Source organism: Lepidochelys kempii, chromosome 1 (assembly GCF_965140265.1).
Source record: "Lepidochelys kempii isolate rLepKem1 chromosome 1, rLepKem1.hap2, whole genome shotgun sequence".
Lineage (NCBI taxonomy): Eukaryota > Metazoa > Chordata > Testudines > Cheloniidae > Lepidochelys > Lepidochelys kempii.
This window is the reverse complement of record NC_133256.1, coordinates 99,704,674-99,720,002: the sequence shown is the minus strand read 5'-3', so window position 1 is coordinate 99,720,002 and position 15,329 is coordinate 99,704,674. Positions and strand designations below refer to the sequence as shown.

Below are 15,329 nucleotides of genomic sequence, written 5' to 3'. Positions count from 1 at the left end.
CTACTTGGTGAAAGCATCACTTAAGCACAGAAGTTTAATCACAGTTCTTATGTTAAATCTTTATGAATCCTTTCATTGTACAATCCTAAAATTAGGCATTTGTGTATCTCTATTTTCTTTTTCACTCTTTTGGGCTTTTTCCAATTTCTTTCGTTACATAATTGTGTGTATTCTTTAGCCTGTCCATATTATGTAGTCTGTAAATGAAGATCTTAGTGGTGTGTACAACTTCTTCCTTCCTCACTTATTTAAGGATTAATCTGGGCTCTTTAAAGTATTATGCCTTTTTTCACATGTTCTGTTTCTTCCCTATGTATGTTAAACAGTTAAATCCAATTTTGATTCACAACCATCCTTATGTTTTAAATTTATAGGGATGGGTCATTGATGACCCAAATTTGTCAAAACAAATAAATAACCCCAAAATTCTGATTAGTTTGCACTGGCTCAGATCAAGTTGTTCTGTTTGTTAAAAAGAAACAAAGTTTTTTAGTTTTGTTTTAATAGATTTATGCTATATAAAATCTACATTTAAACTGCTTGGATTAATGTGAATATGAAAATGGACAAGTCAGATTTAGTTTCTAGAATGCATTTTTAGTGTAACTCCAAATATTTCAATGTTTATTTTTTTAAATCCATTTTTATTTTTAAGCAAATCCAAAAATGAAAGGAATTGAAGAGAAGGGAACCTAATATCCAACTGCTTCTAACAATACAGATATTAAATTTTGGAATAGCAGATCACATTTTAACTCTTTCTCTGTATAATTTAAGGATTGCATGGTCTTATTTATCCAATCTTAAAGACAGATTACAGACAATAGGTAGAACTGTCTTCAGTGTTTTTCTAACCAAATAATTCTGGACGACAATTGGAAGTGGAACTTGAAAAGTAGCAACCTTGAACTATTTTCATTATGCATACAGGAGGAACATAAGGATTAATTGTACTCCCAGAGATGGCTCTTTAAAATTCAGAGGTATAGTAAGACATCTGAGAGCATTACTACTGAGAGATCTTTGTGAGTATAGTACATGTCTCTAAGACTTTTGTAAATCATTTGATAAAGACTTAATGATTGTGACAGGATGTCTTCAATGTTAGGCTTACGAAATGGTCACAAGTCCCACAAGTCTTTTTGATAAACCCAATCAGCACTGATGTATTTCTCCACTCTATGTCTAATTGGTGTAAAGTTTGTAGATCTGAATCTTGTATCTTTCATCCAGCTTTCTGCATCCTCTCCTTTGACACAGGGTCAAGGTTCACATTCGCATCCGATTATCAAAGTGGCACTCATTAAGCAGCAGCTTGCCTTGCACCAAAATGAGTTAGCTTGAAGGAAAACTCAGCCCATTTACTCAGCAGATTTTAGCATTTTAAGGAGGCCTGAATGTCACACAGCATTGCTACATTTTGAAGAGTTTCAGACATCTCCAGCTGATGATTAATTGTAAGTGATGGGAAATAAAATCCAGTAAAGCCAGCTGCTTGCCATGGTCGGCAAAATTACTATAATGGATATAGGCTGCCAATTTTCCAGTTTTACTGGCAAGTCTTCCAAGTGTAATTAAGGGAAGTTATAAATGATATGGAAATCTATCAAGTCCCATTTATTTTCAGAGGACTCTTTCCCCCAGAGACTTTTATCTTCAAGCTTATAGTTTGCTTTGTTGTGCTAATGATTTAAACCACTTCTTATTTCTGATTAAAGCCCCCAATATCCTTCATAAGAAGTTAGATCCACTTCTTTCACAAAGATTTAAAGAAACAGAACCTTTTTTGAGTTGTGTTTGTGAAATACAATCAGCTCTTGTTTCCTCTGTGCTGCATCTTAGGTATCTACCTACTTTTTGGATTTCAACCCATGAATAACCTTGAGGAGACAGCGAAGATTTTGGGGGGAGAGTTGCCTTTTTTGGATTTCTCTATTTAAAAAAATTAAGATTGTAGCAACTACCTTGCATGCTAGGCATTTAGCAGAAGGTGGTTTTCCTCACTAATGTTGTTTGATTTGGAATAAAAGCATGAAAATGATGTGCAAAGGCCTAAAATTGGAGATGTAAAGGATGACTGCACAGTATTCCATTTCTCAATTTCATCCTTCAGAACCACAAAATGGGGGTGATACAGTTACTGGATGAGATTTACAGTAACAGCTGTGGTCTTCCCACACAAGGGAGGACCTTCTAATGGGCTAAGGTCTGTTTTGAACAGACGGGGAGTAACAAAACAAGGTTCCCTATTAAGGGTGTGCCGTAATATTTCTGATAAAGAAAACGAGAATAGCCAGATTGCTTTTAAAAGACCCAAATCCCCTTCTGCTGCTAAAAAATAGAATTATTTTAGAAAGTGCTAACTGCTAAATAAATAAAAGACTAAAGGGATGTAAAGGCAGGAGAATTTTTTTTTTAAATCTACTCTCTAGTAACTGTAAAGAATGCATAGGAACCAGTGCCAGTGGCATATGGCTTTCTACTGTGCTAAACCTTCATACAAAAGACAGGTTCATCAGTCATTGGTGTATCTGGATAAAAAATTAGCTTCTGATGGATGGTATTTAGAGCTTACCTGCTGCTAGTACATTACCAGAGAAACACAGGTTTTGAAACCCACATGACATTAGAAACTGCCGACCATTAATACAACACGTGCAAGCACACAATGTATGCCAGGTTATACAAAATAATAAATAAGCTATTTAAACCCTCTGCCTAAAATTGGGCCCGCTGCAAGGAACCCTGGGTCAGTCCTACACAGGCCAATTAATGCACAGCATCTGCTGTATAGAAGCAGTGCATGAAGCATTTCCGAATGATTTCAGCAATTAAAAGAAAACTGTTTCCTGCCTGTTCTGACAGCAACTGTGTTCAATGCAACAGTGAGCACCAAATCATTGTGTGCAGCTGAAAAAATTAAGTCTTTTTTTTTTATTTTTTTATTTTTTTTTGAGAAGGGGGTGGGTGGGATGAAGATTTCTTATGGAACAGGATAGTTCTTTTGTTGTCCTACATTCTGTGTTTTTCTGCCAAATTAGACAGAAGGCTCTGAGGGCTTACAGGGCCCTCTACAGTATCACCTTCTGGCTCCCTAAAAAGATGGATCAATATCAACCCTGCTGATTTGTCTACAAAAGTGAAAATCCTTCAATTACATTTTTAATACCATTGTATTTAGAACACAGGTGTTTGAATGCAACACATTTTTAAGGCTTTTAGATCTGAAGAAAAACCCAGTAACATCCACAAGCAAAAAGCATCTCTGATTTGATTAAAAGCGCAGTTAGAATCCGATTTTAATCCTGTCTCCTTTCCGAGTCTGAGAGAGAGAGGGAGGCTGGTAAATATCGCTCAATATTCCCATAATTTCCAGATATCCCCACATATTTATGTATACTGAGAATGGACAATGGGAGACTATGCAATAATAAAAACAACAATCAAGCAACCTTGAACATACAAAACATTACATATACTCTTTCAAAATTAATACAAACACGTGCAACTTGTAATCGTTATGGTTGCAAGAACATTATATAGTACATTAAAGCCGTGTTGCTTTTGTGCACTGAGGTATGTAGACAGTGCTTGAAAATAATGCTCAGTGGTTACTTTTCTTAATTTTTTATTTATTTATTTATTTATTAAACTTAGTCCATTTTGGTATCATTGCCCTCCCATGATGTTCTTTCTCTATGACTTCTTGGCATTCTGGCAGCAAGCACCTTAGTAGAAAACAAATCAGGAGGAATTGGATGAGCAGCCACCTTAGTAGAAAACAAATCAGGAGGAATTGGATGAGCAGCAATTGAAATTCCTTGACGTTGTCCAAATGTGTGTAAAATAATTAGTACAGGTTTTCCCTTTCTTCCAAATTAACCTGGAAACAGAAGCTATAGAGTTGAAAATATAATTAACAGCAATTAACAGTGCTTGACAGATGATTATTCAACTTTTTATGCCACACTCCTTTAATGAATGAATGTAGGTATAGCACATCGCAGATTTTCTGACCTCTAATTGACCAAAGGTCAGCGACGTCCTCCTGACAGCAATGAGCACTGGTCATTGCACACCCCCTTATCCAAAACACTAGTTTTCCCAATGGTTTCAGAAATTTCCAAAACTTTTTTGGGGAAGCTGATGTGCTACATATGTGTATTGGTGGTAGCAGTTACCACCAAATACTACACACATACATGGTCTTGACAGCCTAGGACAAAGGCTAATTTCTGTTTTAGACACAAATATTTTGATTTATGAGTGATCTTTTAAAAGTTCTTATGAATTTGGTAAAACATCCACCATTTTTTTTTGAGAGGCATCTACACATTTTTCTCTACTAAGGCCTTCTAATTATTTATGAATTGTTTCTTATTATTACAATAGTATTTCACCTTTAATAAAATCCCACCCCCAAACAATCTTCAATTTCTGTGTTTACATAAAGAAATAAGTAAAATTATTAAAGTCAACTGTATATAGAGGAATGCAATCTTAGATCAATATAAATGTTACACTTTTAACAAGGAATACATTTTGAAAATAGTGGACACTTATTAGCATAAATCACAATAGAAAAATCAGTTAATCTAACTATTGCCTTCAACCTTGTGGTATCAGAATGGTGGGAAAATTGGAATCTTTTTGCTATTTGAACGTTACAGTTTTTCTGAAATTGTAAAAATGGTTTCAGTTTCAGTTTACTGATAATTTTCCTTACAATAAGGCACAAAAATTATAATGAAATGTATATGTTTGTAATTAATTAATGTACAAACATATAACAAAAAGCATAAAAGGGCACATCAGAATCCTGATCATGTTTAATCAAGTTCATAGCTGCATATTTCTGTAAAATATAGGTTAACATCCACACTGGGAACACTGCACACACACAAAAAGGAAAAACTGAACAGAAAGGAATAATTGTACCCACAAATTATTGGTTTATTCACAACTGGAGTGGAGAATGTGTATGGTTTGTGAAATATTCTGGTATATTAAATAACGTCATAGATTTCTATGTAAAAGGTATAAATTAAATTACTAACCCCATTCCTTCTGTTTTCCATTTTGGTTATTCCCCCCCAACTGGAATAAGAATTATTATGGGCATAAAGTAAAAAAGACAAATCTACTTTATTTAGATTTTTGGGACTGAATTGCGAATAAGGTTTGAAACTACAAATGAAGTGGTGAAAAGCAACAGGTAACATATAAAAGCCCAATTTCTTATTTTACAAGAATTTACAATGTAATGAGGACTGTATGTGTTTGGGTGGCAGAACTGTGGAGGTTTTGTTTTTTCACTCTAAATATTTTAAAGTTAAAAACTCTGTCTGGATGTGTTTGTAATCCACGCAAGCCTTTTTCTAGACTTTACTGCCAGAGGATTTGAATTCAATTTACAATAAAATCTCCCAATTAGTTTCTATCTTAGCAGCATTAAGTAGTTTTGCAAACTGAATTTACCCAACACATCTCACTTCAGCAGTTTTAAACAATCTTCAGGATTTTAATCTTAATTCTGAAATTACTCAAATCAGTTAAATTCCATAATATATTAATATTTAGTGGAAAAAACTGTCTTGTGCATTCTCAGTAGAGAGACATCTGCTAGTCAAACAAAAGTTTTAAATTGCAAATTACAGCTTCACTTTGAAAGTCATGGTAGTTTTGTTAAATGAGAAATGCCCATTAAAAAAAGTAATTTGACATGATAATATTCCCAAATCATGATAGTCTTACATTTATTGAAAAAAAATCTTGAAAATTGAGATAACAATCCTTAATTACAGAGAAACCTCTGGCAGTGTTCTTATGGCTGTAATAATATACAAACAAATTAAATAAAAAACAAATCCATGTTGTGACTGGACATTTTATCCACATCACTTTTCTTTTGTATATATTTGTAGATGCCCCAAGAAAAGAATTAAACTGATTTATCCAGCTCTGCAGGTTATAGCTTATTAAACAGTGTCTGGCTTATTAATGCCACCTATTTCTAGTTACTGCATTTTTTAAAAAGTTTTTATTTCAGATACATGCAAAATTGAAAAAGTAAAAATAATATTTTCAGAGGGCCATTGAGACCTGTATGATCAATTATTGTTGCCGTATACAATGACTAACAAACTCAGAAGAGTTATGAAGAGAACCCATTTTGGGAGCATCCTGGCACGTTTTCTGTAACCATGGTACAACATTTGAGCTATGCCCACAGAACCATAATATCTTTTGCTTCCCATATTCCACTGATTTAACTCTACAGCATTCTTTACACACAGAGCACAAAGCAGAATATCAGAGGGAAAAATAATATACAAAGGATTAGTAGGCACTGTTTTATTCTGCCCTCAGTGCTTAATACAGAATGAGTGTTGACATTTTGTTTGTTACATTGTATTTTTTGTAATTGTTACAAGATTAAATTGAATCTGTAGCATTTTACTGGAGGTTTATGAAGATGGCAATGTACACAATCCGTGCCTGGGGGCCAACTGTGCTCCTGCTGAAGTCAATTTGAGCAAGATCAATGCCTAGGCTATGATTTTGAATGTGTATAACCTCTCCTGTCTCATTTAACACTGCCAATGTCCTGAATTTTGACTATACCAAATGGCCTCTTAACAACAGGCTTTCATTCTAATATGTACTTCTTTATAATAACCCCCTTCACAGAAAATGAAAATGGATGTGCTTTACTAGAGAGACAGTGCTGTCATTACAAATAAGATATAAAAGTTAAGGCTAAATTGAAGACTCATCTGCTAAATAATATCTTTTTCTCATTCAGAGAGTTTTCAAGTTCACAATGCTTTTGTTGTTCACATTACTTTAGTTTTAACTGTTCCCAGTGACAAGCAAGTGACATTTAATTACATCCCTCAGATAACGTGGGGAAAATGGTAAGGAAAGCAGAAAGCAATGATAAAGTCCTACTCCTCTTCGTATGACAAGCAGTGCTTTCCCCTAGTGGGAACTGAGCAGAGCAGAAGACTGACTTCTGGCCAACAGAAAATGAATTTCTTGCTTGTTGCACTACTTCTTTGGCAGAACTGAATTCCAAACGGGTTATCAGATTCGCTGGAGCACGCACATACAGCCTTCTATCATGCTTCAGCAGCCCCAAGCATTTTTCATAAACAGCAGCCAAAAGAGAACATTATTTTATTGAAAGACAATGATATAAAGTCTGAGGAAAACTAATGAAGAGACCATCGCTGGCTTCTCATTTGGCTAAGGACACAGAGAGAAACTAACCAACACCATATGTTTTACCTGGCCAAGCAAAACGCCCAGAACTAAATGGCTGATAATAAAGAGAGTTGTAAATGCAGCCATTCAAACAAAGATGATGTGCCCCCTCACTAGGAGTTTCTTTTCTATTTTAATGTTACCTCTAAAGTATGGCTAATGGAGACTACCTCCCAAAGCTATTGAAGTCTCTGAAATAATCTCTTTGAGAGTACAGCCCTGGTGCAGAGACTGTTATATGATCTTCCAATAATATTTAGCATAGATCACAAGTTAAAACAAATCTTGGAAGAGCTAATAACAATGCTCTTTTATTCATAATAGCTGTAACCTGAATGAAAACAAGGAAGAGCATCTCATTTTTCCCTGCTTTGCAGCTGCATTGTTTTCAGACACCATTACAATTTTAACTGGTAAATACAGCTGGAAATACAAAGACTTAAATTCTTTAGTCAGCCTGAAAAACAAGGAAGATCAGAACACATTCAAGCAGTGGGACAAAAAGGTTTGTATTTATCAGAGCTACAGTTCCCTGTTCATCGTGCCTTGAACAGCTGTAGTGAGTGAACCGAGTTCTGATGGACAGCCAAGACATGTAATCTGAATCACACCATCCCACTGCTTATTCAGTGCAGATAGCTGATACTACCTCAGCTCCTTTTTAAAGTTTTGACACTAGTCCTGGAAAGGAAGGATTTAAGTTAAACCCTTTCCAATAACTTAAATGTGTTTTTGTAATTAAAGCCACACAATTAGCATTGACAAGCTCAGGTCGGCAGAACAGAGATTATGCTGTTCAAGTGCTCTGCCTCCAGCAAAAAGCTGCAGCAGAGGAGGAGAGAAAAAAATCCTCACACATTATTTAACAACTTGTACTCTTGCACTGCACCACTTGTGGATTTGTAAAGGGAGGTTTTTAATTCCTTGGCCATGGCCCCATTCCCCATGGTTCTGTTCCTTCAAGACCACAAAATATTTGTTAGGCACAAGGGAAACATTTTATAACATCCAGCAGAATTAACTTTTTTTAAACCCATTCCATTTATACTATCAAAAGTGCAATGTAAAAATGGTTCAGTCTTGCAATATTGAAATACCTTGAAAACATTATCTTTTCTCCCACAAAAACAAATATTTGCATAGCATCTTACTCACTATGCAACTCTTACTGCCTCTGTATAGAAGCAGTGGGTTTCACTCTCCACATGAGGAGATGAATCTGTTGTAAGCAGTCAGTTTTCCAACCAGCTTTTAGGCAGATCTCAAGATTAGCTGTTTTGTTAACTAACAACAACTGACGGTTCATTTTTATTCTTGACAGATTGCAAATACTTTGCTGTAAACACCACATGATTTACTAATCAGCTTTTCTGATCGCTTGTGAAAGAGGCATCTGAGTGTTTCAGGCCCTGATCCTGCAGACACCCCCACACTAGTCACTTTACACAAGTGAGTAATCCAGCTCACTTCCAGGGAGCTATTCCTGTGCATAAAGTCACTTCCCAGGCATAAGAGTTTGTTATGATTCAGTGGTGAAATAGGTTAATTTTAAGTGAATTCAACAGTTTTTAAAAGTGCTCATATAACAACTTTTGCCACAAGCAACAATTACAACAGTCAAGAAATATTCATACCTTTGCCACGTGACACAGTGGAGTTTTCCTTTCTGCTGCATTTTTACCAAACTGGAATTAGTTCAGATTGTGTGTGTGTACATATCCATACAGTGTATTTATATATAATTAACATAATATAAACATATAGATATTAACATATTTAATATAAACTTATGGAGGCAAAGACCCTCTTTTCTGGATCTCTGCACCTGGACCTTTTATTTCCGCTCCCTTTTTCCTATCAACGGAGAGAAATGCCCGTATGTATGCTGTGTGAAAGCAGCATGGAAATGTGTAAAACATCACCCCCATTTTACAGGGCAACACCTTTTGAGATTAAACATGTAGTAATTTGGGGTCCTTATCCAGTTTGTACTCAACCTCTCACTGAAGTCGGGATTGTACCCTGGGGGTATGGCTGCACATCAAAACAAACAAACAAAACGGCAGATGTCTCAAAGCCAGGGTCAGCTGACTTGGGGTCATGGGGCTCATGTTGTGGGGCTAAAAACAGCAATGTAGACGTTCGGGCTCAGGCTGGAGCCTGGTCTCCGAGACCCGCCCCCCTCACCATGTTTTAGAGCCCAGACTCCAGAGCCTGGGCCCCAACCTGAGTGTCTATACTGCTGTTCTAAGCCCTGCAGCACAAGCCCCAGGTCCATTGACCTGGACTCTGAAGACTTGCCGCTGCTGGTCTTTTTTTGCTTCACAGGTGGACCTAAGATTATAAATTCAGGGATCAGGATTTTCTATTTGCCTGTAAAGTGCCACATGTCTATTTATGGCATTGTCTAAACAATAATAGTACTATGCACTTTAGACTCAGGCCTCTGTTGCTTCATTCTAATGTCCCCTATCCCAGTATAACACCACCTCCTTGGCTCAGATTCAAGTCCCTTAACCCCTAAATATAATTTTATGTAATGTGGTTGTGCTTGGAGGTCACCCAAAACTGAGTAATGTAAAGCACCTACATGTAACTCTCAAACATCACATTTTTTTCTAGTTCTGTGTGTTGGAAAAGAATGGAACCCCCCCAGGATAGTGGTGATGTGTCCTGTTACCCTCCTATCCCTAGTTTTTGCTCCTTAGACAGGGTGAGGGAATCGCCTACAGAGATTTCTTATGGTTTCAGAGTAGCAGCCGTGTTAGTCTGTATTCACAAAAAGAAAAGGAGGACTTGTGGCACCTTAGAGACTAACCAATTTATCTGAGCATAAGCTTTCGTGAGCTACAGCTCACTTCATCGGATGTAGCTCACGAAAGCTTATGCTCAGATAAATTGGTTAGTCTCTAAGGTGCCACAAGTCCTCCTTTTCTTTTTGGGGATACAGACTAACAGGGCTGCTACTCTGAAACAAGAAGCAAGTAATGCGCACACACAATCATACTCTCCAGATAATGTTACAAAAGAAAGTTCTGTAAAGGAGACTGGCTCAGGCTTTCAATTATACTGTGGAGGAAACTGTGTGGAAAGGGACCGAGAGACTTTTTCCATTGGACCATATAAACTGGAACCATAAACTCACTGAACATTAAATCTCACCACATGAGGATAAATCCATCCTCATCATCGTATCCACTCATTATACTCCACACCTGAACATAGCCATTATATGAACAACATACCCTCACATCTCAATGTCTGTACTTTGACCCGTTAACCTTTTACCCCCAATTGGGGATATTGCAGATTATGTATTCCTTACGCCATCCGACCCTAAACTGAACTTCACACCCCTTGATAATCTGTATGTTATTCCCTGATAACCAGAAACTTCTACGCTTAAACTCTGTATCATTTTCTTTTTATTTCAACATCATCTTAATAAAATTATATATAGTAAAAGAGCCTCTCTTACCAAGTCTCCAGGCTTTACAGAAACCACCACCACTGCTCCAGGCATCGGTGATCTCAAAATACTGGTTGTATCCTCCACTGCTTTCTCTGGCATGTATTTACTCAACTCTGCAGCAAGCTTGGTTAGTATTCGTAACTTGTACTTAAGGAAAAGACAAAAAGAAAAATGTTTTAAAATATTTAATCTCATGTCTCTTGTGAATTCTTTGTAATGATCTAAAAGTCTCACATTGATATACTATTTGTATGATGATTTAAGAGATGGTGTTTGTATACTACACACATTATCTATACTATATGGAACTGTCTAAAGTTTGGAATCTGAGTCACAGTTTTCACTACCTGAGTAAAGGGGAAAAAAGTAAAAATACAAGACAACCCAAGACAGCAGCACTGAATAACTAAAAGGGCAATATCAGATTAATAATCTGGTTAACACATTTCAGGTTCTTTCCTCCCCCCCCCCCCCAAAAAGAAAAAAAAGATTAAAATTTAAAAATAATTTTAAAGAGAGAAAATATCCTTTTTCTAACCAAATCCTACTCTCAGTTACCCTGGTTTAGGTCTGGAGTAATTAGATGGAATAATTTCAGACACACACCTGTGTGTAACTGAGCAGAATAAGAATTTAGCCCTGAATTACTAACGCCTCCCTAGATTATTAACAATGAATGAATTTTAAAACATTACTTTACTTTGTACTATTAATTCAGTGTTTTCATCTTACACTTCATTCAGCTTTTGCAATCAAAACAGATCAGACAATTTCACTTCCATAATATTGTGTACAAGCATAGGGCTGCAAACAAGACATGGAAATATCCTATTGGTAGTTCTATGTGAGGTAAGAAAGAATGGAAACCCTCCAGGATAAGGGAGATGTGTCCTGTTCAACCTAAACTGTTTAACTGTTTTTGTCTAATTTAAAAAAATATATATTTCTATGATGTTTTATAAATTAAAAAAAAAAATGCCAGGGCCTGAACTATCTAACAGCATCCCTTTAAACTAAACCTTTCTGAATCTATGTATATTTGTATGTCAATTTCCCTTTTTACTTTAGTTCTTAAAAACCTGTGTACGCTTTCATGGACATTTCATTGAGTTTGTGAGAATTTTTCTTCAAAGCTGCTGCAGTGCATGTGAAACTGAATGTAGAAATCCAGTAGATGGCAGCATGTCTCTGTGAGAAACTCCTTATCTCCCACATCAACTGAGAGTGAAAGAACAGCATTGCACTACATCAGTCATTTAAACAAAGGTTTCAGTAGTAAGTGTTGTAGGCTGAAGTTCATTTAAAATTCAAATTTGTATTTTGATGAGGTAAATTTTAACACCTTTTAAAAAGTATATTGTCTACGGAAATAGTTAACCATTGTTTTGTTAAATGGAGTCTCTCTGCTTTTCATTTTTATACAAAATGACACAGATGAAGGCAAAGGGGATTCTAACTTCTGCTTCAACAGGGAGCAAAATGGGATACTCGGAAAAGACAATGGTAAGCTAATTAACTGCAGTGGAAATCTTTAAAAAACAGCTTTATGAAGACACACATTGTTTGGCTTTAACAGAGGGTTATCATCCTACATAAATGCTGTCCAGATAGATGGAACATGTGCAGTGAGCAGGATAACCATTTGGTTGGAAAATATTTGGAACTTATCAGAAATATGAGATACACTTTATATGAAACACATAAAACCTTTAAATTTAGTCATGTGCCACAGTAATAAACGAAGCTATACCCACCACATGGAGATTTTCGGATTTACCAAAATACGTATGCCTTGAGTACTACCGATGCTGCACATATGAGCTTGCACCACGTTGTATATAAAAAGCGGCTTTAACTGAAAACATCCTGCTGGCAGCATGCTGTCAATTAGAGTGTGGAGTGTACATTTTCAGAAACAAAATAAGGTAAGTTATTTACCTTTCTGCACAAATGACTAAATTGAATGCAGTGAGCTGCTTGCCCTGTCCCTTTAAAAAAAATAAAACTGTGCATGTGCGTGTATGCACACTTGTGGGGGGTGGGAGAAGATGCCTAGAGGAGATTTGATAACGTAAGTTGCAAGCAAAATTGCGACAATGTGACAGGTCAAATAACATCTTATGCTTGTTTCTTTACTCTTGAGTGTGTGTGTTGCAATCAAGACATACAAGTGTCTGCCAGTTTCTGAAGGATATGATCCTTAAGTGAATTACAGTGCAAATAAAAGCTTTTTGCTCCTATTTAAATTCATCTGAGTCATAAGTGGCAGGGGAAAAAAGCTAGCAGAGTGCATTCTGCTGTCAATCTAATAAACATTCTGTGCAGAGGGACTATTTATCAAAGATAAATTGTACTTAAAAGTCCTTCATTAAATCTATGGGGGGGAATATAATTACCCCAAATTGCACAGTTTCAGTATCCATGGTTAGTGTCTGCTTTGTAATCATAGTTTGAAAATAATAATAATAATAATAATAATAATAATAAAAAACTAGGTCTTGGAAGAAAACAAAAATAAGTTAGCTTTCTGGACTGGCACTACTGTATGGTGTTAGCGATTACTTCGATATGGTTTTCAAAAGTTATGCTTAGCCTCCATTTGGTTTTCTAAGTATTATATAGATCAATTCTTCTGTACTGCCCAACTTCAAAATTTAAACTTTAAATGCAAGAAAAAAATCTGCTTTAATTCCAAGGAACAAGCCGTCTTACAACATTTCACTGAGGTTGAAATACTTAAAGTAATTCCCCATCCACATCAAAACCTGCAGCAATGCAGGGGGATGGGAGACAGGGAGAGTGTCCTGCTGTACATTGCACTTTAAAGCTCAATTTTCCATACTAAGTTATAGTATCCCTACCAACCAAATACTGAGTTTTTACCATCTTTATAATTTTCATATCTTTTACATTCCTTTCTCTGCAGGACTCCTGCTTTTCTTGGAATGAGATGTGAGAGTCAGTAAACTAACAGCTTTCAAATGCAGGTCTTTGTTATTGATGAGCTGTTCCTTTTGCTTTTGTATTTGTTTATTGTTCTTTAGTCTGTTTTGGGGATAAGAGAGTTATTGTAATCGCAAAGTACAAAATAACAACAGTAAACTTCTCAGGAAAGGCCTTTTTTGGTGCAGTTGGCTAACAAATGACCTTTCGGAATATAAAAAAGAAGACAAAGCACCAGAGAGAAGGTTCCTTCTTTAAGGTTACCTTTGATGTATTTCTACTGGACCCCTAAATCCCCACATAAGCATTCCTTTGTAAAGCTCGCTCTTAGCTCTCAGAAACCATATTACAGAGAGGGGGGTCAGTGAGCTCTTGATCCTAACCTGAGACAAACACGTGGCTTGATGAGAACTGCAAAGGCCTTAGGAAGACCAAAGTAATCATACAATGATTACAGATGTCTCTAAAACAAAGACAATTAGGGACATACCAAAAGTGTCTATATCACACAATTAATACTGTTGCACTTTTGGCTTTACTGAATTAAATCTAAAATCTGAAGTGGATGTTTCCATGTTTTTTTAAGGTGTTTTTTGGTTGGGTGGTGAGGGGGAAAATGGGGAATGTTACAGAGGTTGGATTACAAGTGGAGACCATAAGGTTTCCATTGGTCTAAAACAGAAGAAACATCTGCTGGAGTAATAAGCAAGATTGTCTGTTGGTGGACTTTAGCAGCAGCGAAATCTGCCATTGATCAGATCTGAACTCATCAGCAGTCGTCTCTGGTCACTGCTCCATTCTGCAGGGTTTCAGAGGGTAATTCTGCCAGCCAAAGTAAAGTTAATAAAAAAGTGCCTGATTGGGTAGAAAACAGGTATTTCTTTTTCACAGGATTGTTGAAGTCCACTATCAGTAAACAAAAACGACGGTAGGGAAAGGGGATGTTAGCTAACAGTCTGCTTAGGGTAACAGTATGCTACCAACAGTCCTAGGTCTCTTGGTAAATGAATGTTATGGTGTATGTAATGGAAAACCACCTCTTACAACTAAATCTCTGTGACTAGAGAAAAGGGCATAATAATAACAGATGTGCAGGGATAAAGGTACAAAGAGAAGGCAATCAAATGAAAACTACATATATTTATTTTAAACCTACTGTATAAATCTCTTAAGTAGAATAAGTGGTAAAAAGAGAGAGAGAAAAAAATGTAGGCAACCCGTTGTGATTTAAAGGAGGTCACAAGCACATATCTAAAATACATTTCCACTTAAAGAAAAGCTCAGTAAACTATACAGGTTATCCTACCAACTATGACAGAATATAATATGCCGCAAGTATGATGCTCAAACTGCATCCTGTTACATTTTGCATTAGTTCATTAAATATGACCTTCCCTACATACCTTAATCTCACATTCTCATGAGTTGTAAATACTCAAACTCCACTGGATATTTTATAGAGCAATCTAACATAGCAATATACATATGTAACTTAAATACCTATTTGGATTGCTGACCAGAAGCAAATTTACAGTATGCTTTACATGATATTCAGACATGTTTTTAAAACCTGTCATTTTTCTGGTAGGAAGGTTAAAAATTGTAAATTGCTCAGCTTCCAGCAAATAAACTGCCCACTGTGCATCTT

General features: G+C 36.2%; 2 protein-coding genes across 13 annotated transcripts in view; one reads left to right on the top strand and one right to left on the bottom strand.

Annotated features, from left to right (window-relative positions):
- Positions 1–15,329, bottom strand: part of PCCA (propionyl-CoA carboxylase subunit alpha) — a 420,612-nt gene that overhangs the window by 7,278 nt on the left and 398,005 nt on the right. For 9 of the 12 annotated variants that reach the window (XM_073348756.1, XM_073348763.1, XM_073348746.1 and 6 more), the window contains one exon: positions 10,745–10,885. In XM_073348756.1, coding sequence (XP_073204857.1) covers positions 10,745–10,885 — 141 coding nt within the window. The other 3 variants (XM_073348715.1, XM_073348730.1, XM_073348738.1) reach the window with 3 other exon arrangements.
- GGACT (gamma-glutamylamine cyclotransferase) overlaps positions 1–15,329 on the top strand; it is a 111,613-nt gene that overhangs the window by 45,205 nt on the left and 51,079 nt on the right. Inside the window, exons 3-4 of the mRNA XM_073348849.1 lie at positions 12,173–12,241; positions 13,665–13,725. Of these exons, the coding sequence (XP_073204950.1) occupies positions 12,173–12,241; positions 13,665–13,687 (92 nt within the window). The 3' untranslated portion in view covers positions 13,688–13,725. The remainder of the gene's footprint in view (positions 1–12,172; positions 12,242–13,664; positions 13,726–15,329) is intronic.